Source organism: Lissotriton helveticus, chromosome 5_1 (genome assembly GCF_964261635.1).
Source record: "Lissotriton helveticus chromosome 5_1, aLisHel1.1, whole genome shotgun sequence".
Taxonomy (NCBI): Eukaryota; Metazoa; Chordata; class Amphibia; order Caudata; family Salamandridae; genus Lissotriton; species Lissotriton helveticus.
This window is the reverse complement of record NC_136065.1, coordinates 370,714,953-370,729,510: the sequence shown is the minus strand read 5'-3', so window position 1 is coordinate 370,729,510 and position 14,558 is coordinate 370,714,953. Positions and strand designations below refer to the sequence as shown.

The window sequence follows — 14,558 nt, the reverse complement described above, 5'->3', positions numbered from 1 at the left end:
GGATATTTTGGAATTTCGCAGTATTTTTGTAAGGGGTTCGATGTACAGATTAAACAATGCTGGAGATAGTGTCGATCCTTGAAGAACTCCTATTTCATTTGGGCAAGATGGTGAGTGATTGGTTGACCAGGAATCTTTGACTTCTGTTGAGTAGGAAGGATTCAAACCATTTTAGTACTGTGCCGGATAATCCCATCCTGTCCTGGAGTCTGTTCAGTAATTTTTCATGGTTGACTGTATCAAATGCCGATGATAGGTCTAGAAGGATGAGTAGGCAAGATCGGTTTTGATCTAATGCTTGTAGACTATCATCGAAAATGTGAAGGATTGCCATTTCCGTGCTGTGCCCTGTTCTGAATCCCGATTGGCAGTCATCTAATAGCGAGAAATTGTCGATGTGTTGGTTCAGCTGTTTCTGAACACATTTCTCAATTAATTTGGCAAGGAGTGGAATGTTGGTCACTGGGCGGTAGTTATTTGGATCAGCTGGGTCTACTGTAGGTTTTTTGATGATCGGTATTACTTGACCTGTTTTTAGGCATTCTGGGAGGATCCCCTGGGCGAGAGAGGCGTTTACTATTTCTGTCCATATTGGAATCAAGATATGCTTGACATCTTTCAGGCATTTTGATGGGAGTGGGTCATTATAGTGATTGTTAGGTTTGATGTCAGCTAATGTTTTAGCAATGTCATACTGGTTCAGTAGTTTAAAGGAATCCCAGTGTGCATTGTTTTTTGGCAACATCTCCCCTTCTCCTGACGTAGTGTTGACTGATGATGGTGTGTGGTAGTCATTGTTGTCTGCAGCATTCTTGAGTTCTCTGTCTAGTTTGGTGGCTTTGTCGGTGAAAAAGTTTGAGAACTCTTCCCAGCTGAGTGGAGTTTTGGTGAATTGTTGGGCAGATTTGGTCTGCTTATTTGATTGTTGTTTTAATATCTCGAATAGTTTCCAAGGTCTGTTCTTGGCGTTGTCTAGTTCTGTTCTAATAAATTCCTTTTTAGATTTGAGGATCTTTTTGTTATAGTCATTTCTGATTTTTCTAAGAAATTTCAGCTCCGGGGATGAAGGGTGTTGTCTCCATTTTCTTTCTGCCTGTCTTAACTTTCGCCTGTCTTCATTTAGTGTCTCATTGAACCATGGTTTTTTTTCTTTCTCTGTGATTCTTTTCAATTTTAGCGGTATAGTGGCGTAGACTATATTTGTTACTGATGTAGTGTAATGGTTCGTTAAGTCAGTCACATTCTGCATGTTGTGTGGAAGGATTAGGTCTTTCTTGATGTTTTCGCTTAGTAGTTCCATTGCAGAGTCTCTCGTATCTCGCATCCATCTTTTGGTTTTGATAGGCTGAATGGTTTGTGTTTTCGTCCATGTGGGTATCATAAAGGTTATGGCATGATGATCTGACCAGTCGCATGGTTCTATAGTGAGGATTGAGATATCGTTTTACGAGATTATCCAGTCCAATGTTGCTCCTTTCGAGTGTGTTGGTTGTAGACATGCTTGGGATAAGTTTAGGTCAGTTAAAAAGTCTTTCAGCGTGTTGACTTGTTTGTCGTTATTGTTATTCCAGTGTAGATTGAAATAGCCCAAAAATATGTTAATAGTGTCAGTGTTCGCGTTAGCTGTGATGATCTCCATTAGCTGGTCAATGAAGTTCATATTGTTTCCCGGAGGGTGATATAAGGCATGTAGGATGCAACTTTGGGTATTATTCGATCTTATGTTGAGACCAAGATATTCGCAGGATTCCTACATAGAGAGGCATTTATTAAAAGTGATAGGTTTCAAACATGTACAAAGATATATTCATGTCCCCCACCCCTACAACAATGCCACTGGTGCACTAAAAGGCAATTCCCCTATCATTTGCACTCTATATGTGGCATACCTTCTTGTCATCCAGAAGCAACACAATAGTGTAGTCCTTCCCAAAACGTTGTAGAACCACAACCCAATTTTTATAACGGCAAACCTTCATGAGCCACCTCACTTTAAAGGTAATGAGAAGGTAATAGTAAACGGGCTTACAAAACAGCAATTGTTTGAAAAGGTCATTAAATTAACCACGTCCTTCATTATGACTTTATAGGATTGTGGCCATGAAAATGATCTACCGATGAAAGTGGCAGATGGTGAACTGCACAGTAGTTGGAACCCTTTTCAGTGTGAAGGCTGGCCTGTGGCATCTGTTCACTACAATTAGGATGTTTCACAAAAAACTTGGTGTTGCTACAGTGATTTTAGCAAATTTGGAAACTCCCATCGGCCTCAGAGTATGGGGTAAGCCTCATATCAATTTCAGAGTTAAAACGAGGCCCAGTGGGGCATTTTTGAAAATATAAATATAGATTAAACGTGAACGTTGCCCAAGGGCTTTTGAGTGCTTTAAATGAGCACCAGATTACATAACATAAGATTAAATCCATTCTAAGCAGAGCAGATTAAATGATTTGCTTAGCTGCAACGCTGGGACTCAAACCTGGTTCACACAGATCCAAAGTTAGCAGCTCTGGCCATTAGGCAAAATCCTTATTTCTCATTTTTTGTGGGAAAAGCAATATGAAAGTGAGACAAATTAATAAGTATAGTGAGCACATTCTCTGTTGAAATGGATGTGTAAAGTAAAAAAAAATACTGGAAGATTCACCCAGAGTCTTGTTTGGGAATGTTTGCAAGGGTTTGTTTTAAAATTGGGCTTAGGAGCATAATTCAGACCCTTTGCACTAGTCGTGCTAGAACAATTTTCCGAGTGTATGTGCAGACCTCAATATACATTACTAAAGTCAAGGGGATTGCGAAAATCCTAGCTTCACACAAAGTGTAGTGTATAAAATGTATTCAGTAGGAGAGTGGTAAGGGCATAATATGTACATGGTGGTACATTTTGGAGCAAACTGTTGCAAATATATAACAAAAGCATCATGCAGTAGCTTGCAGTCATTTTCAGACAGCACATTTTCCATTGAAATGGCCACTAAGTTTGCACAGACATACATTTTTATTGATAAATCTATATAGCACACAAACGATATGGAGAAATCAGGTTTCAGTAAATATTCATCATTTGTGCATAACCTAGTAAAAGGCTCTTCATTTGTTTTGATCCTATTAAAATCTTTGTTTCCATCACACTTCAGAATTACTAACAAAATGTGCGACTTTCCTAAATGCTGTGTATTCTAAAATATGTGTACAGTTCATTTACAGGAATTCAGATTTTGTTGTGCGTTACAAAAAAAATTATATTTTACAGCCCTACAAATCCCACTCCCTGTGGCCCAGCACGATTGACCCGTAGTTCACTTTAAAAATTCTCTCACTTTGCAGTCAGAGAAAGAAAAGTAACCACCAATCTCCACGTTAAAGAATAATGAGCAATTTGTCTGAAGACACGGCCCGACATTTGACCTCTGTCTTTGAATCACAAAACATGTGAAAAGATACAAACAAATGTTGGGACATTTTATTTCTTGCTCTTTCGCGACCCACTAGAAGTCCACTGGTGATGCACAGTTTGGGAAATACTGCTATAGTGTATTAAATCCAAAACAAGAGGTTCTTGTAGACGGCACATCCTGAACTCACGTATTTGAAGGTATTCTCATTAGTGACAATGAAGAAAAAAGGAGGCTCAGTGAAAGTGAATATTTGCCGCAGATCACAGAATTTGGTGAAGCTGGGATTAATCCCAGGTTTGCTGGTTCCACGTTGTGCAGTTCAGCCTCTAAACGGGTTTTGTATCAAAGGCCAGTGCCTTATGTTTAACTCTCTGTGCATGAGGTTAGAGCGTGGGTGACGGGCAGAAGCCACACGAAGGCTCAGTTTGTTTTGGAATTGAGTATCCAAGAGAACCTCGAGCTGAGCCAGGCATCTAGCTTGAGCTTTCAGTGGCTCACCCACCTCTAGTGCTAGCAGCATCGGGCTTGAGCTTTCCATGGCTCGCCCACCTCTAGTGCTACCAGCATCTGGTTCGAGATTTCAGCAGCTCGCCCACCTCTAATGCTAGCAGCATCTGGCTCAAACTTTCAGCGGCTCACCCACCTCTAGTGCTAGCAGCATCTGGCTCGAGCTTTCCGTGATTAGCCCACTTCTAGTGCTAGAAGCATCTGGCTCGATCTTTCTGTGGCTTGCCCACCTCGAGTTCTAGCAGCATCTGGCTCAAGCTTACAGCGGCTCGCCCACCTCTAGTGCTAGCAGCACCTGGCTCAAGCTTTCAGCGGCTCGTCCACCTGTAGTGCTAGCAGCATCTGGCTCAAGCTTTCAGCGGCTCGCCCACCTCTAGTGCTAGTAATATCTGGCTCGAACTTTCAGCGGCTCGCCCACCTCTAGTGCTAGTAATATCTGGCTCGAGATTTCAGCGGCTCGCTCACCTCTAGTGCTAGCAGCACGATTCCCAGAACTGTTGTTTGAAGGGACTGGAGGTTAGGTAGGCTTAAAAAAAACATGAGGACACAAAGTGAGTGTAAAGCTTACGGAGAGCACAGTTCTTTATTTACGTCAACACTGCAACCCAGAATTTCTTTATGCAGAAGCATCGTGTTAAGGAAGCGTTTGTTTTACAATCTCGCCCTCTTAACAACAAGACGCTAGAGCTTGGATATCATGCAGTTGGACTAGCACAAGATTTAGGAAAACACTCTTATTTACATAAAATACACGGGACAATTCTTTAAAATGCTTGTTCTGAGGACAGTTAAGTCTAAAAAAGAATGCACTCAATTCATGTCACCACCAGTGAAAGAATTTCATTTTAATGTTGAATATCAATAGTTTTTATAACACACGGCATCTCCATATCTAAGCAATGAAACAAGATAAAACCTGAGGCCAAAATCCTCAAATAACTCAAGAAAAACAGAATCTTGGGGAGGGTGGGGGTGAGCAGAGGATTGGGGGGGGGGGGGGAGTGGCGCAGATACGAGTGAAAGAATAAAACCGCATTAGCAGAAATAAAGATGGCAGAAGAAAATGCAACTCGGCTCCCTCAGAGCGGCTTCTCTGCTCCGTGCTCAGGGGAAGGAGTTCAAAAGATCCTTGAGAAAGCTGTCAGGGTCGGTGATTTCTGATAAAAGGCCTGGAAAAAAACAGAGCAGACAAAGGAGTTAGTCAGAGCTGCTTGCTCCCAGAAATGAACAGTGTTTACATGCCGGAGTCACTATGCTGCAGTGTCTACACCCCGACCCTTCCTTTGAACTGCCATGTCCAAAGTTACCCTTCCTCGGCTGCGGCATACGTGACCGCTAGCAGAGGGGCCGTGTGAAGAGGGGGCATGCGCCCCCTAACCCGCTCACCCCACAGTGACCCTCTAAAGAGGCAGATGTGATGAATGGCCGACCCCGCTTTACACCTCACTACTCGCATAGAGAGGGGCTTCCAGGCGAACGCTAGGCAGGGACACCCTCGGCCGCTGCTCCACAGAGGCAGCTAGCAGTGACCGAGCGTCGACACACAAACAGCTTGCAACAGCGACATCTGGTGGACTCCCATCATAGACACTGCGTGCAGCCGGATCACAAAACATGCACAGAATCTTCTCTCGCCCGTCTTCATTAACGTTAAATATAGATGTCTAGATCTTAGAATCGAACACTTTTGCATAGATTTCTGGTCCCAAAACGTATGTCTGTACAAATAACTATCCGAAGTCACAGTGTCTGTCTTCTATAATGTCAGTAAAAACAAACACTACGGCAGACTAACAACCAGGCTCAATAAGGGGCGTTTTGTGAAATTGAATATTTCTCATGAATACAGGAACAACCAGAGGCGCAACTAGAGACAAATTTCGGGGGGGGCTAAGAAAAAATTTCGGGTGGGGCTAATTCTTCCAGCAGTATGCAGAGTGGAGATACAGGGGCTCTCTAAAAAGGGGTGAAAAAACAACAAAGCCTCATTACCAAGCAAATGGTCTTTTAAAGACCTGTGAAGTACTCGGGTGTGGCTGTGTTTGTGCCCGGGACGCTGTCTCAGCCAGGCTGACACACACGACAGGGGGGAGGGGCTGAAGCCCTTTGAGACCAATTGCGGTTGCACGCCTGGAGAGAGCCCAGACATGGCTACATATTACACATTAGTGTTATGTAGTTTTATATTACATCTTTGTGTTGGGTAGTTAGCTTGAAAACCCTGTTAAAAATGTTTAGGTTTTATATACTTGCATGAATAAATTGTTGATATAACAGTGGGCAATGGTGAGGGACTTCGGATTTATGTGATACAATAGCTTCAGGGTTTACCACATAATTATAGATTTACCACAGTTGCCATATCATTTTACTACCTATTCTTTAGAATTAACAAAGAATGTTGCTTCTAGCTAATGATGATGTAGCCTTGCGGCTAGAGCGGTGGACCTTGGACCTGGGGAACCGGGTTCAAGTCTCAGCAACGATGCTTAACATCCTGTGATTCTGGGCAAATCACTTCATCTCCCAGTGCCTAACAAAAATGAATGTGTACATCTGTAACAAAACTGGTGCTCATGTAAAGCGCTCTGATACTCGATGTCTCAGGTCTAGTTTGTGCTATATAAAACTCTAAAAATTAAAAAATATATATATAATGTGCCACCTAAATTGCAATTTTTTAGACATAAATTAGATAACCTTGCTGCATAATGTGGTCCTCCAAGCCACATACTCTCAATATTCTTCACAATGTAAAGCTCCACAGAGTGGTTTGGGGGATATCATTTTGATGATGAAATCTATATTCAATGGCAATCCCTGTGAAATATGGGTTCGTATACTACTGCATTCTGCGTAATAAAAGCACCTAAATATGTAGTATATTAGTACTAAGGAACATTAAAGCTGTGAATTCTTTGTGAATTACATCTATCCCCAGACATTTATAATCCTAATTGGAACCAAGGAGAGAGCCACCCTCCTCGTAACTTCCCAAACAGTCAGTGTGCAAAAGACAGAGACAGTATCTAAGGCCAAAATGTGACGCAGATCATGCCTCTAGGTAAGCAAGGGCTTGTAATTAAGAGTTGCTGCCACCAACAAGCAAAGGTGAGACACGTCATGCACTCACTCTCTTCTGCCTTGAAGTGGAGGGGGCTGTTATTAACTTGAGACTGCATTAATATAACTGCATTTACAATGGCTCTCCAGCTTCACGGCTCAATCGGTTGCAGATGGCCCAGAATGTCTCACCTGTCTCAGCGTTGGGTAGAAGCGATCATGGTACAGCAGCAGCTCTAAATCCCTTCACTGGTTACGAGTTATAAGATGGAATCCTATTCAAACTTGACTGCTGGATGCATATGTGTATACACTGCTGTAGGATGAATATATGTACTTGGTCCTCCTCTATTTATCCAGCAGAATCTCACTCTACTGCAACATAAAATATCTAGGGACTCAGGATAAATTGTTTTTGAAAGTCCCACAAGTCAACTTCAAAATTAAGGCTTCAGAGCTTTTTCTGCCCCAGGCCCATCTATCGGATTGATTGATTGAGACCATATATAAAGCGCCCACAGCTACTTCAGTAAGCAGTGTTGCAACGCTCTGAGGAGAGTGACAGTTACAATCAACTCGGTCAGTAAAATCTGGACTCTCTCCGAGAATTGCTGAGATATCCGTCCAACTTGACTTGCTTTAAGAAGGCACTAAAAACACATATTTTGGTGTTACGGACCCACATAAGACCTGCACAAAGAGTTCCCTTTGTAGAAGTGCATGTGTGAGAAGTGGCCTGATAGGTAGGCAGGATTCAAGCAGCGAGAGATACCACATTCAATCACAATATGGAATGACCTGACCCCTTATGAGAAAGGAGAACATCATATCACGAAATCCTTGTTTAGTTCATTTTAAAGCTCTTCTGTTTTGTGCATGTATTTAGTAAGCTCTGGAACCTGCTCGACACCACAGCCCCAGACGTCGCCATCCTCACGGAAACCTGGATGAACGCCTCCTCAGCGCCCGACATCGCCATCGCCATCCCGGACGGCTACAAGATCATCCGGAGGGACCGCGTCAACCAGACCGGAGGAGGCATCGCCATCATCCACAGAAACACCATCCGCATCACGACCGACACCGACGATACCCTCGCACCCACCGAACACCTGCACTTCCAGATCCACATCAACCCCAAGACCACCCTCAGAGGCACTCTCATCTACAGACCCCCGGGACCACGCACACAATTTAGCGAAGACATCGCCGACTTCATCAGCCCGCACGCCCTCCCCTCCGCCGACTACATCCTCCTCGGGGACCTCAACTTCCACCTGGAGAACAACAACGACCGCAACACCACCACCCTGCTGGAAAACCTCTCCAACCTCGGACTCAAGCAACTGGTGACCACCCCCACCCACTACGCCGGACACACACTCGACCCGATCTTCTCCTCCAGCAAGGACATCGCCTTCAGCCACGCCACGGGACTCCACTGGACGGACCACAGCTGCGTCCACTTCAGCTTCAGAAGGACCACGCTCCACCATCACCAGCAACAGGTTCCCCGTAGAAGCTGGAACAAGATCACCGCAGACCAGCTCGCTACCTCCCTGAGCAAGAACCCTCCCACCAGCACAACGAACCCCAGCCAAGCGGCCACCAACCTCACGAAATGGATTAGCGACTGCGCAGACGACCTCGCCCCTCTGAAGACCCCGCCGAGCAGACCCGGCAGCAAGAAAGCACCATGGTTTAACGACGAACTCAAGAGCTCCAAGAAGAACTGCAGAGCACTCGAGAAAACCTGGCGCAGAGACCCAACACCGGGCAACATGACTGCCCTCAAGCTCGCCACCCGAAAACACCACCAACTGATCCACGCCACCAAGAAAACCGCATTCAAGGAATGACTAGACAACAACGCACACAACAGCAAAGAACTCTTCGACATCGTGAAAGAGCTCTCCAACCCCAACGCCGGAAACAACGACATCACCCCTTCGCAAGACCTCTGCAACTCCCTCGCCTCCTACTTCCACAACAAGATCGCAGACATACACAACAGCTTCACCACTCAACCGACGCACGCCACGATCGAACCACCCCCCCCCCCACAACCACCCTCCGCGCCTGGACCCCGATCAGCACCGAAGACACCGTCAACACAATGAACTCCATCCACTCCGGATCCCCGACAGACCCCTGCCCTCACCACGTCTTCAACAAGGCCGACGCTGTTATCGCACCCCACCTGAGGGACATCATCAACACCTCCTTCAACACTGCTACCTTCCCGGAGAGCTGGAAGCACGCCGAACTCAGCGCCATACTTAAGAAGCCATCAGCCGACCCCACCGACCTCAAGAACTACCGCCCCATCTCGCTGCTTCCGTTTCTAGCAAAAGTCATCGAGAAGACCGTCAACAAGCAACTGGCCGCCTTCCTCGAGACGAACGGCTCCCTCGACCTCTTGCAGTCTGGCTTCCGGGCCAACCACAGCACGGAGACCGCCCTGATCGCAGCCACCGATGACATCCGAGCCCTGCTCGACAACGGAGAAACAGCGGCCCTCATCCTCCTGGACCTCTCCGCGGCCTTCGACACTGTCTGCCACCGTACCCTAGTACAGCGCCTCAGCAACGTCGGAATCCAGGAGAAGGCACTGGAGTGGATCATCTCCTTCCTCGCCGGAAGGACACAGAGAGACCGCCTCCCCCCGTTCAGATCGGAGGCCACTGAAGTCATCTGCGGCGTTCCTCAAGGCTCCTCGCTCAGCCCAACACTCTTCAACGTCTACATGAGCCCCCTCGCAGCCATCGCACGCCAGCACAACCTCAACATCATCTCCTACGCCGACGACACCCAGCTGATCCTCTCCCTCACCAAAGACCCCGCCACCGCCAGAGCCAACCTACACGAAGGGATGACAGACGTTGCCAAGTGGATGATGAACAGCCGCCTGAAACTGAACTCGGACAAGACGGACGTCCTCATCCTGGGATCTGCACCCTCCGCCTGGGACGACTCCTGGTGGCCCCCCGCCCTGGGCAGCGCACCCAAACCCACAGACCACGCACGCAACCTGGGCTTCATCCTGGACTCATCCCTCTCCATGACCAGACAAGTCAACGCCGTCTCCTCGTCGTGCTTCAACATCCTGCGCATGCTACGTAAGATCTTCCGATGGATCCCCACCGAGACCAGGAAGACGGTCACCCAGGCCCTCGTCACCAGCCGTCTGGACTACGGCAACTCCCTCTACGCCGGAACCACCGCCAAACTCCAGAAGAGACTCCAGCGGATCCAGAACACCTCAGCACGACTCATCCTGGACATCCCCCGCCGCAGCCACATCTCCGGACACCTGAGAGACCTGCACTGGCTCCCAGTCAACAAGAGAATTACCTTCCGTCTCCTCACCCACGCACACAAAGCCCATCACAACCAAGGCCCAGGATACCTCAACAGCCGCCTCAACTTCTACGCTCCCACACGCCAGCTCCGATCGACAAGCCACGCCCTCGCCGCCGTCCCCCGCATCCGAAGAGCCACCACAGGAGGAAGGTCCTTCTCCTACCTGGCCGCCAAGACTTGGAACTCCCTTTCGACCCACCTCCGCCTGACCCAAGACCACCTCGCCTTCAGGAAGCAGCTCAAGACCAGGCTGTTCGAGCAGTAGCGGACCCCCTCCCCCCAGCGCCTTGAGACCCTCCGGGTGAGTAGTGCACTATATAAATGCTATGATTGATTGATTGATTGATTGAGTAAGGCATTGGAGTGCTGTAGATAGTCGTAGCAATAGGGAGAAGAAGCAGGGCAATGTATGAGCCCTGCTAACTTGTCAATTTCTCCTACAGGGAGAGATCTCTTTCAATGCCAATGTCCTTATATTATGTTCAGGTGGCATACAAGGCTCCTTCTGCTGCCACGGGGCCTTGTGAATACATCACACATACCAGTCAGCGAGCCAGGCCGAACTCAACAGGGCGCACTACGAAAACCTTTAACAGATCAATACGTCGCTTATCTCAGCCAATGTTTTCTTAAATATTTTATTATACAAATAAGAATGGCCGAGATGTGACTTAATATGCAGTGTGTGCTATAGAAGAGCAGTCCCTCCGTGTTGTCAGAGCGGGAAATGTTTGAGCACTGCATGGTTACTATTCCACTGCTACCGTGTCCACTCCTCGTGAACTTGGATCTGCACGACTGAGGTACAGAACATGGACCCCCATCATCTGAGTGAATAATGTCTCACTGCTATAGACACTCCTCAGATATGTTGTGTCACTTCTGGTGACGCTGGTGGTAATGCACCCGCTCATGCCTGTGACGTTCTGTATCTAATAGCGGCCTTGATGTTGCAGTTTTATTTTCGAACACTTAACTGCCTGGGCGTAAGAACAGCAAGAAACAGGCCCCCAAGGCACAATGATGTCATCTTGTGTAAATAGTAGTAGAGCTCTGATGCTGCAGGAAATTGAAAAATAAATACAGAAATACATTCCATAATTCCCACGTGGCAGCACTCTGACTGCAAACAAGAGCTATTCTTACTTCCAATATCATGTCATGGTTAAGGCTCCAAACACTTCACATATAATATGAATGCAAAGGCTTTGCCTCATCTAGTACAGCCGCTAAGATTGCAAGTTTTACATTCCTGCGCTCATGTGATGTGTTGGCAGGCAAAGCACAGATTATACCGTCATTTATTTACACCTTATATCTATGGTCCTATCCCCCGGGTCTTTCAATTAAAATGCCCCAAAGATAAAACAGTTACCGAAGGAAACTATGTCAGCCCTTCTCCTATAGTGAGTGAAACCAAAGCGCCATCAAATATTTACCAAGATGTACGGCATATACAAGGAGAAAATCGTCACTGTGCTTTTAGCTCACCAAATGTACAAGTCCACTTTTATGGCGGAGCGTGCCTAACCCACGTCATTTCCTAATTGTAAGAGAGCTGCAATATGTAAGCAGGTCTGCGTCGGGTTTTCTTTCTCAAAAGCCTCATTTACAAGTAAACGGTCTTTCAAAGACCTGTTAACTACTCGGGTGCGGCTGCAATTAGATGCTCGCCAGCCCCAACCCGCGAAACTGTGTCAGCCCGGGCTGACACACACGACGGGGGGGGCTGAAGCCCCGTGAGCCCAATGGGTGTTGCGCGCCTGGGAACAACTGCCTTTCTTCTTGTGAAACAGGCTTCATTCCTTAAGGAAAAGTTACTTACCTTCGTTAACGCCTTATCTGGTAAAGACTCAATCGCTGATTCCTTATCTTAGAAATATTATTGGGGAGAGGATGTAGCCTTATGGCTAGAGCGGTCGACCTCTAAACTGGAGAACAGGGTTAGATAGAGTCTCAACATCCTGTATTTCTGGGCGAATCACTTAAACTCCCCGTGCCTAACAACAATGAATGTGTCCATCTGTAACGAAATTGCTGCTCATGTAAAGCGCTCCGATACCCGATATCTTCAGGTCGAGTTCACGCTATATAAAACAAAAAACTTTAAAAAAACAAGCATTGGCATAGCCAATAGGTCTCGCCTTTGGGACCTTATAAGTGTTTAGCCATGCAACGGTTGATGATGTTGCACCGACGATATTGTGCTGCATAACTAAATACTTAAAAAGTCCCAAAAGCGAGACCTATTGGCTATGCCAATGCTTGTTAATAATAGAAGTCAGTGAGAGAAGGGACTGATGCAAGACAAATCGCTGAGCAAGGCTCACACAAGGGCCAATGTATGGTGGAGTGTGAGGGGAGAGGTGTTGGAATTTAAAGGTCACTGTAAATGAGAAACGTAAAAGAATGTTTGTTCAACGCTAAAAAAAAAAAAAAAAAAAAAAAAAAAAGTTCCTTTTGTTTCATAACTGAACCGTTATGTTACATAACAAGATCGCGATACAATTATAAATTATTAAAACAATAATTATCATGAATGAGAAACATTAGAGGGGCAGGGCCTAGGTTTCAGTATTTATACTGTATGGGAGGAAGCGTCCTCCATGGAGCCCAGAACTAAAATGGCAGGATTAAACATGACACAACTGGGGTACATTACAGAAGCTGTACTTATGACTCAGTACTGATGATATATGTCAGACTCCAGGCTAGACTGAGGTACAGAGGCGTAAACGTCCTCCCTGGAGCCCAGAACTGATTTGGCAGGGATTTCACAACAAGACTGGGTTACATTGACGTAGCTCAGTGAGTCAAAGTGATGGAAGAGTAGGCACTGCTGCATGGAATGGAGGTGCAGTGGCAAATCTATGTGTGGACCCACAAACTGGATAACAGAGGGTCCTGCAGAAAAGTACTGAGGTGCATTGGCAGAGCTGTGTGACAGGGCAGGATAGAGGTCACCGGGAAGAGGTATTTGCTGCTCCCATTGCTGAACAGGCAGGGGCCAGGGTGCTTGAGGTCAGGTTAGAATAGAGACATTAGAAGAACTGTATTCTGTACTGGACACAGCAGGCAGTCCTGGAAGAGGTTGTGCAGGCCTTTAGTACCGGAATAGCAGGGGGGGGAGGGGTGATAAATGAACCTTCATCTGTGAGTCAAAGTCACAGAACTGCCGGCCCTGCTGCAAGTGTTAAAAACCAGCTTATCTGCGTAGATGTTCGAATATGGAGGCTTGCATGACAAAGCCCGAATCTCACTGACCCTCTGGGCCGATGTTATTGCCACCAGGAAGGTCGCCTTGATGGTAAGAACGTGAGAGGATAGTTGTTAAATGGCTCAAAGGGAGCACACATTAGAACAATTCGGACTAGATTATGATCCCACTGAGGCATAATGAAGGGTGAGGGAGAAAACGTGTTACACACATTTTAAGAATCTATGTACAGCCGGGGATTTGACGAGGGATGGCTGATCATGTAACTGCAGAAAGGCGGAGATAGCAGAAAGATAGCCCTTTAAAGTGGCAAGAGCAGGTCCCTGCTGGTGGAGGGAAAGGATTAAGAGAAGGACCTAAGTGAGTGGAGCAGAAATAGGGTCAACCTGATTTTCTGCTCACCATGGCACAAACTGCCCAACGGCAGGCGTATACTGTCTCGGTGGAGGTATGCCTGGCTACCAAGATACCATTGCATACTTGGGGGCGGAAGGTCGAAAGCTGTCAACTGTCACAGCTCAATCTCCATGCATGAAGGTGGAGCATTGACAGGTTCGGGTGGGGAACACTCCCATGCTGCTGCGACAGAAGGCCTACTGAAGAGGCAGCTTGATTGGAGGATCAACAGCTTGGGATACTAAACACTCCGATCCACAAGGATGACTTGATCGTTCTCTGAGCAGGAGCGGTGTGGGAAGAAAAGCATACAGGAGGCCTGAACTCTACTCGCGAAGAAAATCGCCTCTGAGCGAGAGCTGCCTTAGAAACTCCAGCATGCAGATTTGCTGACATTGTGCATTCTAGGTGATGGCAAACAGATCTAACCAAGGTTCTCCCTACTGCTGAAAAATACTTTACACCACCTCCAGATGGAGACACCATTCCTGCTCTGTTGGGCATCTTCGGCGGAGTTTGTCTGCCCTGGCATTCAGATAGCCCGCCAGGTGTTTACCTCCCGAGATATGCCCTGATGTTCCAACCAAGTCCAGAGACACAGGTCCTCTTGACA

General features: G+C 46.7%; 1 protein-coding gene across 11 annotated transcripts in view; it reads right to left on the bottom strand.

The window, feature by feature from the left end:
- Window positions 1–4,458: 4,458 nt before the first annotated feature.
- UBR4 (ubiquitin protein ligase E3 component n-recognin 4) overlaps window positions 4,459–14,558 on the bottom strand; it is a 2,329,353-nt gene continuing 2,319,253 nt past the window's right edge. For all 11 annotated transcript variants that reach the window (XM_078642504.1, XM_078642505.1, XM_078642507.1 and 8 more), the window contains one exon: window positions 4,459–5,075. In XM_078642504.1, the coding sequence (XP_078498630.1) occupies window positions 5,011–5,075 (65 nt within the window). In that variant the 3' untranslated portion in view covers window positions 4,459–5,010. The remainder of the gene's footprint in view (window positions 5,076–14,558) is intronic.